Consider the following 25,568-nt stretch of genomic DNA (forward strand, 5'->3'; position numbering starts at 1 on the left):
CTATAGCCGCTGTAAAGAACAACAAGAACAGCATATTTAAACTGGGGGTGTAAAGCGAGTAATCGCAAATAATCGTTTGCAGAATAAAAGCTTTTGTTTACATAATAAGTGTGTACTGTGTATAATAGTTATGTATATATAAATACACAAACATGCATGTATAATAAAAAAAACTATTTTATATATATAGTATTTATAATTATATATAAATATAAAAATTTGTATTTGCATGTAAATATTTCTTAAATATGTACTTGCATCTATGTGTATTTACATAATTATTAAACACACAAATAATTTACACGAGTACTGCAGCACGCATGCAAATTAACCAAGTTATCGTTCAGCGGTGGGGGGGATGCTAATATGGTTATAGTTAACATTATCGTTAAGTGAATGACCTTTCACCGCTGAGTTCACACTATTGAAGATAATGAGAATTACAAAAATAAAGTACAAAAAAATATTTCTAAGCAGAATTCAAACCACAACTAAATCAATAAAGATATCATATCGTTGGGATCACTTTCGGAGTGATTGTTTTTCCCAACTGATGAACAAAATTGATGAAGATAAGATAATTGATGAAACTGCTTAAATTAATTTGGATATCAAGTGCTGTGGCAGTTGCAGTTAAATTGACTCCGTAATGTTTTTATTCTACTACACACCGATAAAATTATAGATATGCAAAATATCTTTCACTATTTAGAGATAACCATGTTAATGTAACAACATATTTACTTGTTCAATGAAACAATTACATAAGTTTTTTTATTTTATTAATTAAATTTTTTGTGGCATCTAGTGGTGAGATTGTGAATTGCAAACAACAGCTCAGTCCGCAGCTCACCCCTCCCGTTCGAAACGCATAGAAAAGCTACTGTAGCCACCACAGGACAAACATGTCATCGTCTGAGACAACATAGTGAAAAATACGCTCTATAAAGCAGCTTGTCTGTTAAGGACTACTGTGGAAAAATGGTGGCGACTTCATGTAAGGGGACCTGCGGTGTATGTAGATAAAACAGCTCATTCAGAGCCAATAAAAACAATTCAGTTAATTTCGTAAGGTCTTTAAAAGTTACACGATGCACCTTTAAGGAAATCCACAATGTTAGTTAATGCCACGAAAAGTAAAATATTTTCATGAATACTTTAGTAGTATTCTTTATGAAAAGATAATGCATTTCAGAGTGACATATTGCATTACAAGGCACATATTGTATTATTATTTTGCGTGTTCCCTGAAATCACTGACCTTGTGCGGTGTTAATGCAATGCTCTATCAGTTAAGCCACCGGAACATAAGAACATTATTATTATGCAACACTGAACAGATTGTACAACTATTACTCAAAGCATTTCTGTCTAATTAAATATGCAGACCGTCCTGATAAACATGAATGACGCCAGTCATATGAAGTCAAAAGGAAGTGCGTAGGACTGCTGTAATCGTTCCGTTATCTGGATGTGAGAAAGTAAAAAAATCAGCTCTCACCCTGTTGTGAAATCGGGCGGGTCTGTAGGAGCGTTTGGTGAGGTTATAAACAGCATAATGACCCGCGTGACGGGAGTCCAGGAACAAACGCACGTCTTCGATGTTATTCTTGATAGCAGATTCTACACCTTCAGCTGGGAAAGACATGACTGCCAACAAACACACATAAAAAAACCATTTATATTACAAAATCCTGAATTTCTTTGAAAGCTACAGTCCACATGTGTGTTAACAGCTCATACCTGCTACTCTGGAGGTGATGTAGGACAGGTCAAGATCTCCTTTAGCATAACTAGAAAATAACAAATAGGGATTATTATTGGGTGATTAAACTCTTTAAAGTCATTTGAGAGTAACACACAGCAATCACACACATGAATTAATAGGCAAGCTATTCCTTGTTAACTTCTAGATCTAATACATGTCTTGATCAGGGTAGAGTTGTGGTTATGGACAGACAGCAAATGAAAGCGATGAGGCTGGAGTGTAGCTCAAACATCCTATATGAACACACACACACGTACACAAACTCATGTGTGTAATGTGTGCTCTGTCCTATAGTTACCTGGAGCTGGAGGGGGTTGGTGATTTGGGACCAAAAGGCGTTATTCGGAAAAAGAATGAACAAATAACACAATGAACAAAAATGAAGAGTGGGCCAACTGAAACAAACTTAATACGTGGAGATGTAGGAGAATAAATATGATTATAAAATGCAAACAGATAATGGCAGAGCATGTTGAGGGCAATTTTTTAAGTCCCCCTGTGGTGAAAATCATATATATATAAAAATTATATGTCTATTTTAGGGATGCATAACGATTAATCACGATTAATCTATAGCAAAATAAAAGTTTTTGTTTACACCATATCACAACTTTGTATAGATAAATGCACACACATGCATGTATATATTTAAAAAAAGTTTACATGTGTATATACATTTGTATATTTATGTATAATTTATTACACTAGTCAACATTCGAAGTGGATCAAAACCTTTAATAAAAGTTTACAAAAAACCAATCCCTAATACCCATTCTTGTTTTAGGACAACTTTGATAAACTTTTTTGATCCACTTGAAATGTTGACTAGTATATATATACATAAATACTTAATATAAAAATATTAGGGCCGGGACTTTAACGCGTTTATTAAGATTAATTAATTACACAAAAAAGTAACGCGTTTTATTCTGCTATAGATTAATCGCGATTACTCATTATGCATCCCTAGTCTATGTGGTGTTTTTAATATGCTATAAGACAAACCATGTACAAATTCATCACTGCTGAATATTTTTCAAAGACTGAAAACTGCGTTTTGAAATCGCCCCAGTTTTCTATGTCAGCCTATCACATCGACACAGTTGAACGAGTTGAAAAAATAGTGCATATGCATTGTGTGAAACAGGCCATAAAATGGAGACACAGCTAATGATTTTCGCACAGATTATGAATGCAATTTGATCATAACGACTGACCATGACTAGTCTTTTCCAGTTGTGCTTACTGCTTAGTCTTTGCTTACAATCACAGATAAAAATAATTTATGCAAGAAACACTCTGTGTATTCTGAATGTTTGTTAGGTGTGTCCCCAGCATATGTGTCTCAAACTGCAAAGTGTAGCATCTATGTACATATATATCTATGGTCTGAGCTTGTGCGATTGAGCAGAGGCATGAACTAATTCGCATATTCATGGTTCCACGTATACTAATAAAGGAAAGGGTGCACAGTTATATTCAAGCTATTTAAAAAAAAAATTGTAAGACTGGTCATGTGATTTTAATATGACAACTATGACGATTAGGGTGATACACCTAAATTATAATTAGAGATGCACCGATCGTTCGGCCAGAGAGTGTAATTGGCCGATTTTATGCATGATCGGCCAGACCGGTAACCGACAATTGCATACAAGTTTCGGATTTTTTTTCCGATTACGGGTCCAGCTGACGTTTCAAGGGTAAGCCATACATATAATTTATTTTTATGGGCAGTTCCCCTGGAAAACCACGCCCTCACGTCAATCAGCCGGAGCGCGAGAACCGTGGACGCTAAGTCACAGGCATCACTTCACGCGACAGCTTTGTTTTTTCAAAACTCAACAATAGCCCTATTCGGACGGGATTAGTTTTACAGGGGGACCTCTGAGAAAATCGTGCTTCTCAGAGGTCCTCTGTGTTTTTAATCCCGTCCGAATCGGCCATGTCTGTGTTTTTCTCTGACGACCTCCGTAAGAATTACAGAGCAATTTACCTACTGTTTTTCGCCGAACTCAGAGGTCCTCTGACAAATTTAATCCCGTCCGGATGCAAATGTCTGTGTTTGCCAGCAATATCTTTTGAAAACGCGGTTCCTTTCGTGTTTTGGCCACCGTGATCTGCCGTAAGGTCTTACTAATGCGCGTATATTGTATTTCCTGAGTCCCATTCATTCAGATATGGATGTTTTTTCGCATTCGGCAAAATAAAATAATTAAATCAAGACGAGCTGAATATATAACACTGTTAAGACTGGCCAATGTAATATCATTAACGTTATAAGAAACTCCGTTCAAAGTTCTTCAACTCCGGAATGGTAATGTTAATTAATAAAAATAAATTGAAATTAATCATTATTTCTTCATTTCTTTGGGTTTATTATAAGCAGACAGTTATATAAAACACGTAGGCTAACGTTACTTTAGTAGGATTTGTATATTTTATTTTGATTTGTTAAAATTAAATTCATAAATTACATGTTCTTTCATAATTTTACATTTTAAGCAAAATATTAAACATTACAAACACGCGTATCCAGAGCACGTGCTCTTCTGCAACGCCCAAATGCATGAAACAGACACTCCCATCTCTGGAATAGCCTCCATCATTTTAATCCCGTCCGAATCGGTACATAAAATCACAGACGTCCTTGGGACACGTTGAAACTCAAACGTTGTTTGGAAAACTAATCCCGTCCGAATAGTGCTAATGGCATGAAAGAAGAAGTGTGTTTTTTGGATGCAATGAGAAAAAAAAGCATTATGGAAACAATAGATATCATTTGTTTTTCCAGGTTAGCAGCGAAGTTTTGCATGTGTTTGTTTAACGCTGGATTTCATTGAAAAGTCCCAACCGGGTCATGGGTTGCATGCGGTAAGACAGACTTCTGTGTTATGTTGGAAATTGCGCGTTAGTGCATATTATATAAATGACAGAAACATGTAGTGAATCATAAGTTAAAAAGTATTGTATAAAGTGTTGCATGACTCGTTGCATGACTTCCGAATATTTTCGTACGTTATCGGAAAGAATCGGTAAAGCGGATCTGTCTTTTATAAATCTGATAAAATGAAAGACTCTTCAGAGATATAAAGGATGTAATATTACTCTATAGGTAATCCAGATTAACATCAAATACGCTGAAACAGCTTATGTTATGGGAGCTTTATTGTCAGATTATTACTGTAAATAACGTACATTGCATCTAAAGACTGTTTTTGTTGTTGTGTTTAGTTCTCTGTTTAATTGCAAAATATTTTATTAATTCACACGTTTCCATGTATGTCACACATTTCAGGGATTCCCCAGGGTCTTAAAGCTTGTAGCTTGTTTTTAAAAAACAACGATTTAATACTGTTTACAAAATTAAAGACATGAAATGGACTAGATTTATGACTGATACAGAATGCATTGCATGTTGCTTGGTTATTATGTGTAAAAGCATGATCAATCTAAATCTACATGTCATACTAACCAGGAACAATGCTTTTAACCACAGCTGTCCAACTGATATTTGGACATCTAACATAAAGTCAGTAAGCCTAACTGAGTTTGAGAGCACTTTATTTTGAGATCTGTTCGATGAAAGAAAATTATGTTATTTAAATGCAGTGTGGGTGAAAGTGCAATGTTTATAAAAGTGGAAAAAAATCTGCACAAAAAAAAAATCGGTATCGGCAGGTCACACCTACAGGCAAACCGTACATCGGACAAGAAAATTGCAATTGGTGCATCTCTAATAAGAATTAAACAATATTTTATATCACTCACTTGTTGCATATGACGGCATTCTTTATATTATGTGTGTGTACTGCATTTTAAACTGAGGACCTATTCATCAAAGCAGTATTTTATATATTTGCATGTCAAATGAAGTCTAGAAAATGCAAACTGTTTATACTAACAATAGATCCCCGGCTTTGTAAGGCATGAAAGCAACAGTGCACAAACATTGGTGGGTGATGGGATTTGTCAGTTAGATTAAGTGATATGTGCTTAACCAGCAGTATATAAACAGTAATCACTACACCCCTGTAATCTCTCCCCTTAAACTGCTGTCATTGGCTCGGTGAAACGTGATGAAACCAAAACAAGACGAAAAGATCCCATTTCCTTTGCGTTCCTCTCACCTGGCCACAGACTGGATTACTTTGGAGGACGTGTCTTTGATGTTAGTGAGAAATCTTTCGGTTCCTCCTTTCAAAATGTCCAGAAAACCTCCACCCATTCCTTGATCTCCATCATACACACCTAAAGTCAAACACAAACCACTGCAGGTTAATGTTTATCTTAAGTGCTTTCACAAGACATTCGATTCATAAAATGACATGTGACTTTGTTATAAACCTGTCAATGACTCTCAAACATTCAGCAAACAGGGCGTAAACTCAGCAGATGGTGAAAACGGTGAGACAATCCTCTTATGACACACAGAGAGGGAAAAACTCATTCCCTGAGGGTAAATATGGGGTAGGGTGTGTCGTTTGTGTATGGTGTTAACGTATCATGACAGCAGGTTGAAGGGTTACATTCCTGAAACTCATGTTGGCCATTCGCTGTATGCATAAATGGTTTCATAATTTGCCGGTCTTGTCTTTGGCTGTAACTTGTTGAGTGTGTCAAATTAACAGCTTACAGAAAGCGGATCTCTAATGAAGCCTTGTGGAGTGAGAATGTGTAAATGTGTGTCTAAAACTGTCCCAATTCGAAGGCTGCGACCTCTGAAGGCTAGTAAAGCTAGAAGTATATTTCAGTTTTTACACATAAGCGAGGGTTTACGTACAGAACGTATGATGCAAATTTCATTATCATAATAGCACCCCCACTATTCTAACACATTAATTCATCCAAGTTGAGGTAAGAACATAGTAAAATATTGAAAATACTTTAAATAAAAGTATGTTTTTGCAGAAAAACGGTCCTTGTCATGGTTTTAGTGCTATAATTGATGTTTTGTTAATATTATTTATGCACTTCTGTGTTTGTTGCATTTTACTTTTGTATATTTCTAAGGTAGGTTCATTTGATATGATGTTGATTGGTTAGACCTACATCAATGTGTCATTTTTTCTATTTCCATTTTTATTTGAATAAGTCAGAAACGTCTCTGATGTGTCCTGCTAACAGGGGCAGTGGGAGGAAACAACAGGTGATGCAACTATGTATGCTAGACTGTGTATTTAGCTCTCTTTGTGGATTTTGGAAACTGCGTCCTTCAAAGAACGAGACCTCTTCTTCGAAGTATCTAGTCTTTGATTGACATGTCCTTCAAAGGATCCAGCATTTAAATTAGACTAAACACAAACCAATGCTTGGGTTTTTTCAACTCATGGTTGGCTAACAACCCAGTTAAAGGTATTGCGGAGGATTTTCTTTTTCTGGGTGGATCATCAAGACTATTGGTCCTCCTAGTTGTCAATCAGGAGTGTTGGGCAATTGCATTTTTTTTAAAGTGGAGAAGGCGGTTCTTTTCTAAAATTCGAGAAAATCCTCCGCTACACCTTTAAGGTTTATTAATAAACCAATAGGTATATACAGAGATGTAAAAGAGCTTGCTGATAACAGGACACATACGCTGCCCAGGGTTCCCACACCTTAGTTAACTTCAAATTCAAGGGCCTTTCAAGGACTTTCCAGGACCCTAAATTCAAGGAGTAAATGTGGGGACACATTTCAAGTGAGAGCAAGGTTACATCATGTTACCTTTTAAGATACATTGTTACAGTTCACTTTCGAGGGAACTCACACTGCGTCACTGCAGTGACACTTTGGGGACGCCTCCAGGGGTAAGTGCGTCTGAATGTGTATATCAAATTCAACCAATAATGTAGCTTAAAGACAAAGACAGGGTGACACGAGAGCCAGGAGGTATATCGCTATCTGAAATATTGCCAAAGATGGACGCTGGAAGTATGGCAAGGGAGACGCAGCATCTCGTTCCCTTCTCAGGGAACAACAGTTACATACGTAACCCGAGAAATTTTCATGTATCAAACACAACTATGCAAAAAAAGCATTTTGGTATAAATCAACATTCGCATACAGAAGATATAAGCATTTAAACCAAACATTTAGCACGTGTGCTTAAAAAGTCTAGAAATTTTATGATATTATCCTACACTACACAGGGAATAATATGGATTTTTTTCCAAAGAAACTTCTTGCATAAAATAGATTCAAGCACTTTCAATGACATGTATCTATGTATGTATATTTTCAAAAACTTCCCAGGACCTTGAATTCCCCCCCCAGATTTACAAACTTTCAATTAAAGAACCTATGGGAACCCTGCCGGTAAAAATTTGCCAATTGCATTTAAAGGGGACATATCATGAAAATCTGACTTTTTTCCATGTTTAAGTGTTATAATTGGGTCCTTACTGCTTCTATCAACCTAGAAAATGTGAAAAATAACAACCCAGTAACTTAGTTTTGGTAAACCATTCTCTGCAAGCATGTGAAAAAGCAGGTAATTGAAATTTGGCTCCCCCTGTGATGTCAGAAGGGGATAAAAACGCCCATTAATCTGCACTATACAACCACTGCACTGCCATTTAGTGCAGAGATCAGCTCATTTGCATTTAAAGGACACACCCAAAAACGGCACATTTTTGCTCACACCTACAAAATGGCAATTTTAACATGCTAGAATAATTTATCTATATGATGTTTTGAGCAAAAACTTCAAATATGTACTCTGGGGACACCAAAGGTTTTTTTGACATCTTAAAAAAACCTTGTGAAATGTCCCCTTTAAACAAGCAAATATTTAAGAGTAAACAATTAGTTAGTTATTACAGTGATTTATATTTTAACTGGCAACCGTAACTTTGTGTAGCTTTTGATTTCATAAATAATCATGTAGAAAAAACTCTACTCTCCAGTCATCAATTCAAGATCTTAACCAAAAAAAATTAAAAATCTACGCAACATTGCATGGGAGTGAATGTTGTGACATTGCATAAGGTTGTTGAAACAATGCTACAACTAATGTGTGCCATAAGCAAAAGGGTGCTTCTTAAGTTTACAGAGACACACAATGCCAGAGAACTCAGTAAAATGCTAGTTGATGGGGTACTGTACTCACCAGCATTGTGTATGTTGTTGATCTGCGAGGGAAGCTGCGAGCCGTTGTTCCCGAACCCTCCATTCTGTTCCAGGAGCTGTAAGGATTCATAGCCATCATGCACAGACCTTAGACAGTAGTATGGACTAAACAGACTCATGAGGATAACAGCCCTTTACAAAATAACATTAAAAGCAAGACAAAAACACAGGATTTCGATCTACACATAGATTTAAGCGCATCCAATCATAACACCGCAGTCAATAATAGAGGACCGTCAAATCTGCTGCTCTAATCCAGAGGGAAACCCGGTCTTAACCCAGATCAGATCAGGCTTTGGTTATCCTCTCCAGCATGTGTGCCGCATAACAACAACAACAACAAAAACACATCCATGGGGCCAATTCAAATTTCAGGAAAAGTCTCCTCAGATCTAGTCTTGCTTGTTTAGCAGCTTTCTCTCAATCTCTGCCTTCATGTAGTGAGATCAGTGGCCATTAGGTCAGAAAGAGCAAAAGAGAGAGAACGATGAGACGCTGCTTTGTCTGTGGGAGGTCATGATGGGAGGGAGGAGGAACATGAAGGAAAGATCGTGAAGGAAGAGTGCGTCGTGTCTCTAAATGGCCCTTCAGAGAGTCACGATCAGTATGTGAGACTTTGCTTGTCTTTGTGGAAGTGTGTGTGTGTTTTTGTGTGTGAGCGTTGAAGAATGAAAGGTTTGTTTCAAATAAAGCACAGATAAAGACTCATACAACCAAAACTAGTCAAGTTCTATACATATCGATAATAACAATTGACCGATATAAATATTTTGCGCGACTGGACATCAAAACCGCATAAAATGTATCTGCACATCGACTATAAGAGAAAGCATCGTATCTGCTTTTAGACAGGCTGTACCTCAGTAATGGGTGATTTGGGATTGACGTTCCTGGCTGCGGCAATCTCCTGCAGTTGGTTGACAAGCTCACTGATCGACAGCCGCTCGTCCGGGTTGATTTTCAACATCGATCCTGAAACAAAATGCAGACGGCATCTGGCACAAGCTTTCACGGAAAAACATAAGACCTGTGCAAAACAGAAGGACACCTGGGGATAATGTTTTGTAGGATGCTTACGGATGAGCTGGTGAAAGACTGTGTACTTGGTATCGTTTTGAGGAATGGTGTATTTGCCGTTGACAATCTGGAGCTTGGCTCCTTCCTCGAACGGATGTTGTTTAAAGCAGAGCAGATAGAGGATACAACCCAAAGCCTGAGAAACAAACAGAAGATCAGTTAGTGCTGTTTATTACTCGGTGCTCTAAAATGCTTAATTTTGATTGGCCAGGCGTGACATATCAAGGTACGTTATTCCGAGATAACAACCACCTGAAAGCTGGATGCTGCAAATCATTTTGACAGGTACAGTTTAATATTACACAAAATTAAATAAAAACATGTCTTTTAAAGGGACAGCAAGTAGGATTTTAAGTGTTTTATTAATCAAAATCAATGTCTTTATTCATAAATATGTCCTTGGTGGTGTCAAACGACCTCTGCCGATGATCAGATTTTTCTTTGTAAGCTTAGAATTTGTTCTCTTATCTTACATTGAACAGGTAAGTCCAAGGAGGCTTCCATGACGTTCCACTATACTGATAAACTATAATAGCAGAGAAGGACAAAAAGCACTAGAAACCTACAAACGCGTTTCCACAACACATTTTCATTCAGAACACGTGAATTAGACTCCTCTGTATTCAGGAGAGAGTATTAGCGTAGTGTACGCACTTTTCTTAGTGACGCATGACAAATTCGGAGGGCGGGGGCACAGAGCAGCAGCAGAGTAGCCTCCGTAGGCTGCAAAAGCTCTCATCCTGAATGCGGACGCGACTAAAATGGCGGCGCTACCGGAAGGTATTTATTTTCGTTAATAAAGTTTTAAATATGGATATTTCTACAACAACACCGCGCGGATTACCCTCAGAAGTCCTTTGTTTATCATCCTGGAGCCGTTTGGATTTAATTTGTGAAGGATGGACGCACTGTTTTTGGACTTGAAGGTCGTGGTCTATGGGTGGACCCTGTAACATTACATTTAATCAACTGAAAGACCTAAAACATTTTCTAAAATATCCGAAAATGTGTTTGTCTGAAAAACGATGGACATATGCAACTCGGACAGCTTGGGGGTGAGTAAATCATTTTTGGCCGAACTATCCCTTTAATAACATATACAACATTATATTTACAAATGATTAATGATTTGTGACATTTGAATATCTTGTCTTATCTTTATACCGAAAGAAAACAGTTTTTCTTTGCTGAAGGTCTGCATTCATTAAAAATTAGCTAAGAAAAAATTCAAAATCAATATTTAATGTTCCTTACCTTACTTATAAGGTAAATAGCTGTGTAAAAAGCAGGATAATGTGTAAGCAGCAGGTTTTTATCGTGAATTAAAACCCCTTGTATCATACTGATCACACTAGCTGCGTTTCCATTACCATTTAAAAATTGCGCAAATTGAAATTGCGAATTGAAAATAGGAACAGCTAGTGTTTTGCATATATCGTAAAAAACGTTACGCACAAATGAGGTGGTTTCTCAGGCAATTCGGAAAATGTGTAAAACTGCAAATGGAAAAGTTGCACCTAATGCAAGAAAGTCACATAATTATTATTTAAAGATGAAGCGGTATGTACTAAAACCTCCCAGAAACACCCCAATACGTGTCTGCTCTCAAGTATAAGAGGCTTCTCTTGCCAATATTGTTTGGATAAGACTTCTACATCTCTTTTGATTTTAAAATAATGTACTATTACCTCCGAGAAACACCTATACGTTGCCACTCCTAAGTATAAGGGGTTTTCCTTGGCATTCATGTTTGAATACGTCTGCTTCAGTTAAAAAAAATAATGCCTAGTGCGGTGGATGTGATATAAGTCAACCTACCAACATCAGTCGATGTAATGTTCTGAATGACTTATTGCAAGAAGAAAAACTATGCTTCAGTCGAATATCATCAGTTAGTGGAAACGTCGTCATTTGGCAAAAGTCTTTTTTCGACATTTAGAAAACAGCCCTAAAATGTTATCCCTTACTTAGTAGACGACTATGTGGACCAATAAGATTTTACTGTTGATGGCAGAATCAAACACATAAATCCTATTGACTAACATGTCTTGAGACTTGTTGCATGTCACTAGTTGTTGCTTTACTATCTAATCGTTGCTTTACATTCTTGCACCTAGTTAGGAAACTTTGGGCCAGATTTACTAAACAGGGTACGAGAGCGCAATTTTAAAGCGTTTTTGTAACAAGAATGTTAAAGAACACAGGTGCAACATCTAATTTCTATAACAACCAACGTTGTGCTATGTTGTGCTTTTTGGGGGCATTAAATAATGGCGCAAATACCAGTAAACTGACAAGTGCAAATGTTAGTAAATACACTCACCTAAAGGATTATTAGGAACACCTGTTCAATTTCTCATTAATGCAATGGTGTAATGGTGTGGGGGATGTTTTCTAGGCACACTTTAGGCCACTTTAGTGGGCATCGTTTAAATGCCACGGTCTACCTGAGCATTGTTTCTGACCATGTCCATCGCTTTATGACCACCATGTACCCATCCTCTGATGGCTACTTCCAGCAGGATAATGCACCATGTCACAAAGCTCGAATCATTTAAAATTGGTTTCTTGAACATGACAATGAGTTCACTGTACTAAAATGGCCCCCACAGTCACCAGATCTCAACCCAATAGAGCATCTTTGGGATGTGGTTGAACGGGAGCTTCGTGCCCTGGATGTGCATCCCACAAAACTGCAAGATGCTATCCTATCAATATGGGCCAACATTTCTAAAGAATGCTTTCAGCACCTTGTTGAATCAATGCCACGTAGAATTAAGGCAGTTCTGAAGGTGAAAGGGGGTCAAACACAGTAATCCTTATGGTGAAACTATGTTGTCTCAGGTGATGACATGTTTGCCCTGTGGTGGCTACTGTAGCTTCTCTATACATTTTAAATAGGACGAATGAGCCCGTTGGTTGCAATTTGCAATCTCACTGCTAGATGTCGCTAACAATCTACACACAGCACCTTTAAATACTCATTACATTATATTTAGTTCTTTGTTACAAACTGATATTTATGGTGGTGACAGAGAAGTTGTTTATCGTCGCCTCTCTTTCTCCGTTGCCCAGCCCACTCCTCGCCCTTCTCACAGCATCCACGCCCATTTAAGTTGCCTTTTTAAAGGTAGACTGGAGCTGAAAGAGGCTTTCATGACCCTTTAATAAAATGCTGAAAAACTACTACTCACCCATATGTCTTGTTTCTCGTTTATCGGGTAGTTGGAATACAAATCAATCATCTCTGGTGTCCTGTACGCTGGTGTCGTGTTTCTAGTAATCTGAGAGAGAGTGAGAGACGGAGAAAGTTGATGTATTATTTAAAAGATTTTTTATGTAAAAGATTTGCAGACATAATTGATGGTCTCGCTTATACAAATACTTCAATAAAAGTTTTAAAAGCATATTAATGTTCTTTGTTGTAAGGTTTAAAAATGCATCCTAATTAGAAATGGCTGTTTAGAAAGATACACACTCATTAAACAGATGAGAAATGAGGTCTTGGGCATCGCAGGGATTTCAATTTACTACCAGTAACTTGTTTACAAGAACCAGAATAAAACAAACTAATTTAATGAACTAAATAATTTATGCAGTCAATGCTTAAGAAAGGAAATAGGCAAAGGTTTTAATACAATCAGCACAAAATATCTATCCCTGGCCATAAAACAAAGTAGTATTTATACAATTATTATGCAATAACCATAGGGAAATGACATCACAGCAATGTAAACCTGATATTGAGATTCATGTTAATATGTTTCATAAGTTAATTCATGCATTTCCTACCTCATCCTCCACCATAGATCTCTTATGAGCAGACCAGCTGTAGTCTGGGTAATGTGTAAGAGTTGTGGCGCTGCCGAAGTCACATAACTTTATAGTTCCCTGATGACTGATCAACAAATTTTCAATCTATAAAGAGGAAGAAGTAGTCAGATACATAAACACAACATATGTTTCTCATTTGTGTTTTGGTTGGATGTTACTCGTGAAGAGGTGTCTTTACAGTTTAACACTAAAAACATTTATAAAACAGTAAAATTGCTAATATGTGACTGCATTGTATGATGTTCTTTCTGTTGTATTGCTAATTTCCTAAAAACAAACATGTGTTTAATGCAAGATGGCTCTTTAGTATTACTGATCTATTTTACCAGAAGAGGAAGACTTTATTTAAGTCTGTGATCGGGCATCTAAAAGGGGAGGGGGCTCACCTTCAGATCCCGATGTATGATTGGTGGAGACTGTTTGTGCATGTGCTGCACAGCACGACATGATTGGTAGAAAGTCTTCAAAACTGTATCACATGACATGGGTCCTTTCTGCTCCACCTTTTTTATAAAATCAACCAGCTGGCCTGTAGGAAAGAGAGGTCACTGTTACACAATAAACTGATGACAGTGGCACAATGTCAGGGAGAGAGTGATTAAAATGTGTTAAGTCAGTGAACAGTTTCCGCTTTGTTTCATAAAAAGTATTTTGCCTTCTTCCCAAAGTTCACATGCACATCTGAGAACATCCAGGAACTGATGCGTAACCAATATTCCCAAAACAGGGAGGGAACAAGTAAATAAATGAGCCGCCAGACAAAGCAATAAGGGCTTTAGGAATGGCGTGAGTTTGGGGCGGTGCCATCTCTTATACATAGACGAGTGCCTGAAAATATTCATTTCACATTATTTGGGACAAATGACTCAAATCTTCATCTTAAAAAATAAAGGTTCATGTCCAAATATTTAAAATGAGTTGTGTGGGGAAAAATATACCACACATACCAAACTTTTCGGTGTTTGCTGTATTGCCATTACTGCCCTGACAGTCTTAAATAGAGAAATAAGTTCATTCCTTAATTTGCATTGTTGACTCATTTATAAATAATTTCCCCCAAGGTTTGGTTTCATGCGCAAATAGCATTAAAATGAATAAAACATGATAATTACGTCTTTCTTTGGTGAAAAAATAATAAAATAAATAAGCCTACATGAAATGTGTTTCACTTAAATAATTAGCAAATTCACAAAACAAATTTAAAATGAGTTTATTTTTGCAGAAGAAAAAACTTTTTTTAATTATTTAAAAAAGCACAATGTTTTATTATTATTGTGAGTGTAACTTTAAATAAATAAAAGTACACCATTTACAGTTTTGAATGTTGTTTTACTTTTATCTGTATGACCATAATTTAAGGTAATGCAAGATGCAAGCTCATCAAGCGTATGCCATCACCGGCGTGGGTTTACACCGGCGTGGGTTTACGCAGGGCGGCGAGAAAGAGACATTAAACTTTAAACATTTAAAATTCTACTTGAGTTGTTTTGGACATCTCTTTGGAATCACTGCAATCATATCATCAATTTATCAGGTAATTATAAATTTAAGCGCAGCGCTTATGAGTGTTCAAACACTGCTGACCGCTCAGCTGTCAATCTGCCAACCCTCACAAAGTTTCACATTAAATGATAATATATTTGTCCAATCATGGCCCTGTGCTTATTTCTGTCAATGTTCTGCATTAGAAGTTTTTACTTACTTCAAGATTTGCGGTGCGTCCGGTTGCAGTATTTATGTCAAACGGGCGGATATGAAATAAATTGATGCTGATGTCGGATAACGGGTCAAGTGTTATTTTAAACTACATGAGAGTGAGTAAATTATGACAGAATTTTCATTTTTGGGTGAACTATAAATCCAATGCGGTCAAAAATTTGGGTGCACCTAACTTTTGTGCTGGTGCACCTAAGAAAAAATGTTAGGCACACCAGTGCAACCAGTGCAAAAAGTTAGTGTAGAGCCCTGATATTAAAAACCAATCGCTTCACCTCAGAAGACATTTCATATCTGTATGGATTCATTTTTGATGGATGGAAGACTTTAGGGGGCCTTAAAACTGGGGCACTATCCAAAGCCATTATAAAGCTGAAAAGACCCAGGATGTTATTCAATATAACTCTGACTGTGCTTGGCTGAAAGAAGAAAGTCATATACATCTAGGATGGTTTAAGGATGAGTAAAATATGGGCTAATTTTAAATTTGGGGTAAACTATTGCTGTGTTTTCTTACCTCTACAGAGTTCAGTCAGAATGAGAAACTCGGCTTGGCCCGTGTCAGAATCTTCTTTACTGATAGATGCTGCAGAACAGAACTGCACCACGTTGGGATGTCCAGACAGCTTTTTCTACACACATGGACAGACAATTCAAGCTTATAAGAAGTAGTTTGTGTCTTGCATCTCATAAAACATTTGCAGTAGGATGCTGAGTAACACTGCATTCACAGCCTGCTGAGTGACTGAACAAAAAAAATGAGTTTCAGCAGACAGAAGATACATTGGCTGAACTTGCATCAAATGAAATCTGCACGATGAGAAAAAACGCCACAGCAAGGTGAAATAAAGCAGCTAACTGGGCAAAGCAGAAAGTAAACATCTTTTAAATGTCTTGGTACAGTGGCATATATATATATATATATATATATAGAGAGAGAGAGAGAGAGAGAGAGAGAAAAAAGACAGGCAGCGAAGTTTATAATAAACAAAACAACATACAACTTAATACTGGCTCCTCCCCGGAAAAGAAGATTTTGAATAATTACCATAAAGCAGACTTCCTGGATGATAGCCTTGTTCTTTTCCTCCTCATTGGAAAGAAGCCTCTGTAAAAAAACATTTTACAAATCAGCTGACTTCATTAACACACATATAGACATACAAACTGACAAATTATTTTTTGTGATGACGACATCATACCTTAAGGGCATAATCCTTACTGCTGGCCAAATCCTGAGCTTCATATACGAACGCAAAGCCACCTGCGGAGAAAGCGAGAGACTAGGTTACAATCAGGGCGTATGTGCATTGAATCCGAAGAAATGCAAAAAAGCAACTTTTGAATCCGAATCAGGTTTTGTGCAGAACCGGGGTTGCAAAACAAACCAGATGCGAGGCAAATGCAGTAATTCCAGGACAATTATTCTAGAATTGTCTATTACTTATTTGCCAAACCAAACCTTTGTAAACAGTCTGACGAGTCAACTTTCTAAAGCATATTAGTCACGCACACAGAAAGAATCTGCAGCCGACAGCAGTGATTATTAAACAAACAAATACGGTTGCAGGTATGATGTGAGATCATTACCGAATCACTGTGATTTCAGCAAGATTCAGACTGTGATGATTTGCCTTTCGACACACGCTTAAGCAACCATTTTACGCATCAAAAAAGCATTCAAAAAAATTACAAAAATGCATTCAGTAGCTTTGCTCATTAATATTTTATATGCAGGAGTTGTATGCATTAAAGGTGCATTGTGTAACTTAAACTTTTAGATCTCTTCACAGAAATGCAATATAATATACATAACTATATATTTTCAGTTGTGTATAAAGGCCTTACAAAATGAACTGTTTTGATTTTATTATCTTAGAATGAGCAGTTTTATCTACATACACCGCTGGCCCCTTTACATGGAAGTCGCCATTTTGCAACGCCATGTTTTTCTACAGTAGCCCTAAATGGACAAACTGCTAAATAAAGCGTGTTTTGTCACCATGTTGTCTTAGATGTCCTGTGGCGACTACCATAGCTTCTCTATGCGTTTCAAAGGGGGGGGGGGTAGCTGTGGACTGAACCAGTCAAGTTCAGATTTGGGCTAATGTTTAAACTGTTTCCGTGGTTTGTTTGTTCCTGCGGGTTAAAGATGAAAGGATTTCATTCATTAGGGCGCACTCATACTATCCAAACCAAACCATGCCCCAGCGCCATTGTCCCCCCCTTTCTACTCCCCCAGAAGATGCACTCACACTGTACTTTTATCGATCCGACACGCCCAGACACGCTTTTGGCATTAGGATTGTTTTGAACAAAGCAGGAAGTAAAGCGCTCTCTTAACACTGTAACCGATCGTAAAGTTAAGTCTGTATTTTTTATTCCGAGTCGTTTGGTGCGCAATGACAGATAGCCCTTTCACATGCTAGTTGGTCTGTTGCGTGTGCAGCTCAGAAATTCACGTAACCCTGCTGCGTGCATCAGAAGGTTTTTAAGAAGGCAGATGAAGGTAAGTGGTTGCGCAATTGACGTCTCTCCTTTTGAAATGCGCTCTGGCGCAATTTGCGATCACATTGCACATTCCGCCCCTAAGCCCAAGTGAACCGCGCTCCAGCCCACCTCTGTAATCCGGCCAGGGTGCGATTAACCAAACCGCACCTGGGTGCAGTACAGAGCGATCACACTAGTCAAACAAACCAGGTTTGGTTTGGATAGTTAAGTGCAACCATAGTTATTGGTATTTGGACTAGGGATGTTCACATTGACCGTTTAACCGTTAACCGAAGGTAAGAATTTATGACCGATTAACATATCAGTTAAAAGAAAAAAATATTTGTTAACGCACGGTGCGTGTCTTCATGAGCCGACAGACATTTCGCCACTTTTCTATCTTTAATTTGTCAATGTCATGTAAATGACACAAACTATTGCTGCCCTGACGGTCTGATAAAGTAATCATTTGTATGAGAAATCATTTGTGCGCGTGTTTGGAAGCTGATCGCGCGTCTCCGCGCAAGATGACGCAGTCTGTCTCCGTCTCGCGCACATCCGGACAGACCTTCGCTGATGGCCTCTGACCCTGACCATAAACATCTCTCTTTTTGCACAAACAGAGAAAGACGACGCAAAAGCTGAACATTTTGAAAAGCCTCCTGCTTTAGAAATAACCACTGACTGTGGTAGATGAAAAAGAGACAATCTGCTCTTTTTGGATATTAATCCTTTGGACTGATCGCGTGCTCTTTGATAAGGTAATGTTACGTGAATATCTGATAATGTATGAATCCTGGTTCTGTTGTTGATCGGTCGCTGCTGTTTGCACGTTCAAATGAAATGTTTTGTTTTTACTAGGTCACAACTGTATTTTTACTCAATGATAACTTAATATTAAAATCTTATAAGTTAACGGTTAATGTTCGGTTCATAAGCTGCAGTTGTCGGTCGGGAAAATTAACTGATATGAACATCCCTAATTTGGACTGTAAATAGTCATTGGGATGCTTTTGGGATTGTTTTGAATGTCCATTGGGATGGTTTTTGATATGCAATGCTGGCAACCCTGGCTGTGCCCTTGAGCAGACATTCAGTTCGGATTATCTAGAATGTACATGTAAACAAACATTTAAATCAGATTGCAATGTTAAGGGTGTATGTAAACTTTATTGCCTGCAATTAGATTAAATTCAATCAGATTTACAAAATTTTGTGCATGTAAACTTAGCATTTGTAGAGTACACGGAGATATTTCCCGTGCATCAGCGCACATACATACACACAAAAATATATATATAAAAATTATTGACACATGAATTTGGGTCATTATCGCCCAGCGCTATCTTGGTTATATGTTTAGCTTTAATAATAATTGAATTTTACGAACTTAGGGCAACAGTATAGCTATCACATTTTTCTTTAATATCGTGCATCCCTAATATTGATTAAGGTTTTGTGTATTTCTAAAAACTTGGTACAGTTTCCTATTATAGTTGTAAACCTCAGGGCTCAACATAAAGGACTGCCCGGTTGCCCGGGGCAAGTGTGAGAGATGTTCGGCCAGTAAAAAGTATTGTCACTTGCCCGATCGGGCCAGTGCCTCACCCTCAGTCACTAAAATATATTTTCATTAATGTATATTATTTAACATCTTGGAAGCATACATTAACTTGGGTAAAACACGACGAAAGAAACAATGCAATATTTTGCAGAGTTTGTTGTCAGTTTACAGGTAAAGCAGAAAAGTTGGGAATCTTTTTTCTTTGGAACATATCTGTTGTATATGTATACAATTATTGACTTTTATTATTATTATTTTATTAAAATTATTATTTAAAAATATGTTACAATTTTTATTGGGGCCAGTGAAAATTTTGCAGGGCAAGTGAAAACCTGAACCACTGGACCGACCGGGCCAGTATAACAAATTCTTTTCGTTGAGCCCTGAACCTTCTGTTAAAATTTGACCTTAAACCACATTCATGCTCCTTTTAAAATGCATGCCATGTTCAAACTGCAGGTGTGCGTGCATTGAGTTGAACAAAAATGACAATGTCAGGTATTTAGGGAGACTTTTGAAACACAGTCCTCAAGTGGCTAAAACTGCCTGTAACCATGGCGATGGGTAAATGAATACCAGCCTAGGCCAGAGTCAGTATGCACGAATCAAAAGGACCTTTAGAGTTTCACGTTACAGTGTACTGCCACATTACACGCCTTACAAATTTACAAAATCCGACTTTTGCTAAAGAAACAGCAAGAGTGGTTTGGTAAACTCAAGTCTATTACAGCCTTTTCTGAACACAGCATGTATTACTGAATAAAATGCAATTATCTGCCTTCATCGCCGTCCAATCAAAACGTCAGAGAACATGATACAATGCACATACAGATCTGTATTATGTAAACAATACTTAGTCACAGACAGCAACAAACAGATAACCAATGAAAAGAGTTGCTTTACAGCGTGTGTGCATGATACATGTAATAACTCTCACTTTCTGGACTTTGCCATTTTGGGATTAAGCCTTGTCAGCTGTAGTTCGAAAAATCATCATTGACCATCCCAACTCATGTAAAACATTCCTGTTTACCCAGAATGCATTTCCTTTCCATTTCAACATACGCATACTAACAAGACGCAGTGTCAATGATTGTCTGGAGTTATAAGATGAATTATAGCAGTCATACAAAGGTCTAACTAGGATACATTTCTTAATATACACAACTTTAATGAATTTTGTATAGTGTTTGTATTAAATTGAATATATGTATATAAAGAGGACTTAACTTACACTCAAAAAAAGTTCATGGCCGACACATTATAAAGCATTTTATGACTCTTCGTTGATGTACATGCAAATACCATGGTATATGAATACAGTAATCATTTAATACCATGGTATATACATCTAGAATGTACTATGGTACTGTCATTAGATACAAACAATATATGTAATGTAACATATAAAATATAATATAAATATGGCCAAGTGGATATTCATAAAGATGTACTGTATGCTAATGAACATGACAGATATGAAGTGTATTATAATGGTCAGGTGTACCAGAACTGCTAATAACTTAGCGAGCTAGTTTCACATCATTTATTGGAGTACAAATTGTACACACACTAACGTCATAGTTTACATATGTGAATAATATATAAGTAACTGACATATTACTGTCATAATACTGAGGGCTAATTTTTAAAACAAGATACGAAGATAACACACACATAGGTTAGCACGGCTAGCTTGATGCTAAGTTACACTGACTGAATCTATTAACGTTACCTTCCGCGATGACTCGTTTGATCCGGAGCTTCAGCTCTCCGAGCTCCACCACCTGCCCAACGAAGTCGTTCTGGTCCCGGCCTGCGCCGGCAACGGATCCGACGGGCCCGGCCAGGAAATCGAGAGCTGACTGAAACAGGGACATTTTATCCCCTTTTCCGTTGCGCTTATCAACCGGAACAGGCACCGGATGTCGATGACCAAATCAACCGGTGGCGTGACTGAGACAGTAGTGCGTTAGTTTATTATAAACTCTCTATTCGAATATGAAAACATCACGAGCGTTGGTACCGATCGACCCGTTTCGCCGCGGTATTTCCGCAAGGTGCTGACGTGGGTCTGTGACGTCACGCGCACGAGCCGCTTTCGACTTCATACGGCGCTGCGCAGTCCGATCGTCATATGGAATCAAATTACCGCGAGAACTAACTTTTCTTGTTCGCTCTCGCGGTTCGTTGATGTCATAACCCCATTCGGTTAGCGCAGCGCCGCATGAAGTCCAAAATACCTCGTTCTGGTTTGGTAGGTTTGTCTGTCAGTCATATGAAGGCTGAGATGACATCACTAGGTGTGTGGAGATGAATGAAATGTTTTGAGAGACATTGCCTACCCATCCATTAGCTAAATATTGCATTGGTTTCTTAACTCAACTAAAACTAATCTAACTAACTTATAAGTGCATATATGTAGTCTCCTAGCACTGAATTTCTATATGCATGCAGGTGCACCTATTTCAAACGTTATTTTGTGTATTTGGTATAGGCTAATACAATGTGTTCACGTGGTTTATGGTTAAAAACACATTATTTTCCACATACCGTATTTTTGTAGCTCCAGATATAGCTTTCCTCTAGCACATTGATTTTGCACAAAACTCATCGATCTAAAAAGGGCCATGTCCCTGATTGGCCAGCTAATCTGTACGTTGTGATTGGTCTGAATACCTCTGACATCAGCAGGAAATGTTACGCTCCTTACCATGTTTGAAAGATTTGGTCACAATGCAATGCTGACAGGAGTAAACTTACAGGCTGTGTCAGAAGCGGGAGGAATTATGGGTATGACAATTGTGTTCACGTCAGCAAGCCCAGAAGGTAACTGTTGCCTACAATCCATGTGTTTGTTGTAGTCCAAGAAAAGAGATTAACGTTGGAGACGATAACTCGCGTCATTGTTTAATTTGGGGTTTGTACCTTTTGCATATTGCTAACATGTACTAATACACACTTACACACCAAAGGAAATTTAAAATCGTGAAACGAACCATAAGTGCTATTTAATACCAACACACATGAGAAAATACTTTAGTATTTACTGAACTGTGGTTTTGGACCAAGCATAGTAAATATTAAACTATACTACAGTATTTACTAATTTATCAACTTACTATAGTAAATTTACTACAGAAAAATACAGCAATACTATATTACAATATACTACAATTAACTACAGTAAATACTACTAAAGTAGGCAAATATTATTTTTTTATGTGGGAATACATAACCGATTTGTAACCCAAATAAGTTATGGACCGCATGCAGTTTTAATCCGCAGAAATGTAAATTGATGTTTTCACAGTTAGTGAAGTTAACACTTTCCCCGCCAGCGTTTAAAAAAAAGTTGCCAGCCAGCACCAGCATTTTTATGATTTTCACAAGTTTAATGCCCTCCAGAAAATCATCTTCTTCAAATATAATACAATATATCAAATGAAAGAACAAACCCTTTCATCCTACCTTTATTTGATTGCTTTTTATCACCTCTCAAATATGGGTAGGTTATTGAAAAATACCAAATTTCGAGTAAAAAGCTGTGATAATTGCATACAAGGATCAAAACATACAAGGAGTTTGAACTGTTTGACCTGAGGTGTTGCTTCTGGGTTTTATAAGTTGTGTAAGAGCGGCATTTGGTGGATAATAATGGAAATATGGATTGCCAGAAAAACTCGTCATTGGCAGGGAAGCATTTTCTCTTAATTGGGGGAAAGAGTTAATTTATATCTTATGGTAATCTAACACATTTTTATAGTATGTTGTAATCTTCATCATTTTTTCATCATGTCTCAACTGGTGAAATGTGTTTTCTGTAAACCTTATTCTTCTATGTTTTTTCGTTAAATGCGTTTATTTTTCTCTGTAAACAGCTTTAAAACACTACAAAATTGTGAAGCATGCTATATAAATAAAATTGCATTGCAAAAATGTAACTATTCTGAATGCAGTGATGTTTTTCAAGAATGCCCATCACTAAATAAGACATCCTCTTCTGGCACACAATAAAAAGTAAATTGGTACATGCATGATATTATTATGCAATAGTCAACATTAAAAAACAATAAATAATACTGTACATATAATTAATGTTGCCAATGTAAATCTCTGCACAACACGTGTTACATTTGTATGCACGTTGAACAATTAAACGTACAAATTACTGAAGTACATTTAAAAATTAGCATTTAACTAGATTATAATAAAATAATAGCAAAAAATAATAGTTTACTGTCAGTTCTCAATGATGTTATCGAATGAAACCTTGCTATATAAAGTAACCAACCTATTAGTAAAGTAAAAAGTGCAATGGTCAAGCATACAAACAAAAGAGTTTTATATTCTTGAAATATCTCACATTTGCAATTATGTATAGCTCATATCATATACAATTATTACAAAGAGAAGAAAACAGTGGTTTAAAATATTAACTTTATTATTTTTCCTAAAAAATATACAGTTTATATAATTTATTATGCATATTGCTACATGGAAAGTTGACCAGAAAGCCGTGGTTAATCTAGCTAAGGGTAAAGCTCAGGGGTTTACAGTGCTCTCATACAAATCAAAGTAATAACAGTATAGAGAGAGAAGATGTACATTCATCAAATAAACTTTGAGGGGTTTCAGATGGAGGGTGACTGTAAAACACTGATGTCGTACAGCCCGGTGGTGCACAGTTACTGTATGGGCCTGCGTGTACAAAGCATCTCAAGGTGCAAAACACTGTTCCTGAATCAGATTTCCTGCTATTTACACTGATACTGAACCAAAACAGTACAAATAATGACTTTGAGATTTACTTTGTCAATGTGGCCTACAGAGCACCAAGCGATTTATTACCACACAATTCACACAACCGATGTTGTGTCTGATAAAGTCAGGTATGTGAAATTGAATCTGTACATTTTACATAAAAAACAAGTGTTTTATAATAAAATAAAAACATTCTTGGTCATTTGCAAAGCAGCATATTCATTTAAACAATACTTTGCTGAATTTAGCACATCACCTTATTAGTGGACATGCATGTCGATGACACAAGTTAAGTCATTTAAAAGTCTTACTCTATCTGTTCAATGTCGTGTCCAAATCTTACACAGTCCACCTGGAACACACAGTCCACGATACAATGCGAGGTAGTGATACACAGGTACAGTTCACGCTATCATGTTAAACAAAATATATTTAGAGAGTGTAAAAATGGTCGCCTGTGCTTTGCTACAGCAGTGAGAAACGTTTACTTGTGGCACTGAGGCGTCTAACAAACACACAAAAAATAACAGCTGATAATGATCAGGTGAGCAAAAAGGTAAATACAAAAACATAACAAGCAGATGAAATGAGAAAATCAAAAGAAAATATTTTTGGACAATGACAGACTGCCTAATGTGCGACTTCAGGTCAAAGACTTAATGGGAGAATCTCAGAAACTCTGTCAAGAACATGGGGCAAAATTGACTGAAAAATAAGATAAATACAAATAATTTTTAGGACCGATAAGTCCAAGGTTTTTAAGTTTTTTGATATCATGCAAAAAGTCTAATAAGTAGGAGTGGAGGGGGCACAAATTTTTTAACACGGCTACTTTACATATTTATACAGAGCTGAGCAATCTGTGCTTTTATCTGTGCTGTGGTTAAGAGATATTGAACAAAGAGTGTTTTGGAGGCATGGAAATTAATTTCTTCATCTTATGTTTAGTGTGTAAGTCACCAAATCCAACCTTATATTATTTTAATCACCATCTTGTTACCTAAAACATAACATCATTTTGAAACACGTCAGGAACTTATAGAAACTTATAGCTGGGATTGAAAACAAAGCGGAGGTTAGTTGGTTAATATGGCCTCAGGTATACAATCATAATGAAAACAATCTAAACATTATTAGTCAAAATGATAACTGTTAATACAATATCAAGGAAAATAAATGTAAAATCATGTTTTTTTTGTCTTAATTGTGCAGCACTTTCAAAAAATCTATTTATATGCATTGATGCCT

The 25,568-nt window shown here is 37.0% G+C and overlaps 1 protein-coding gene across 3 annotated transcripts in view; it reads right to left on the reverse strand.

The window, feature by feature from the left end:
* gak (cyclin G associated kinase) overlaps positions 1–21,618 on the reverse strand; it is a 40,787-nt gene extending 19,169 nt beyond the window's left edge. For all 3 annotated transcript variants that reach the window (XM_065250958.1, XM_065250959.1, XM_065250957.1), the window contains exons 1-13: positions 21,292–21,618; positions 16,705–16,766; positions 16,551–16,610; positions 16,020–16,134; positions 14,173–14,315; positions 13,745–13,870; positions 13,147–13,236; positions 9,953–10,088; positions 9,735–9,847; positions 8,856–8,931; positions 5,899–6,019; positions 1,744–1,793; positions 1,502–1,650 (exon numbers count right to left, since the gene is read on the reverse strand). In XM_065250958.1, the coding sequence (XP_065107030.1) occupies positions 1,502–1,650; positions 1,744–1,793; positions 5,899–6,019; positions 8,856–8,931; positions 9,735–9,847; positions 9,953–10,088; positions 13,147–13,236; positions 13,745–13,870; positions 14,173–14,315; positions 16,020–16,134; positions 16,551–16,610; positions 16,705–16,766; positions 21,292–21,436 (1,386 nt within the window). In that variant the 5' untranslated portion in view covers positions 21,437–21,618. The remainder of the gene's footprint in view (positions 1–1,501; positions 1,651–1,743; positions 1,794–5,898; positions 6,020–8,855; positions 8,932–9,734; positions 9,848–9,952; positions 10,089–13,146; positions 13,237–13,744; positions 13,871–14,172; positions 14,316–16,019; positions 16,135–16,550; positions 16,611–16,704; positions 16,767–21,291) is intronic.
* Positions 21,619–25,568: the final 3,950 nt, after the last annotated feature.

Source organism: Paramisgurnus dabryanus, chromosome 5 (genome assembly GCF_030506205.2).
Source record: "Paramisgurnus dabryanus chromosome 5, PD_genome_1.1, whole genome shotgun sequence".
Taxonomy (NCBI): domain Eukaryota; kingdom Metazoa; phylum Chordata; class Actinopteri; order Cypriniformes; family Cobitidae; genus Paramisgurnus; species Paramisgurnus dabryanus.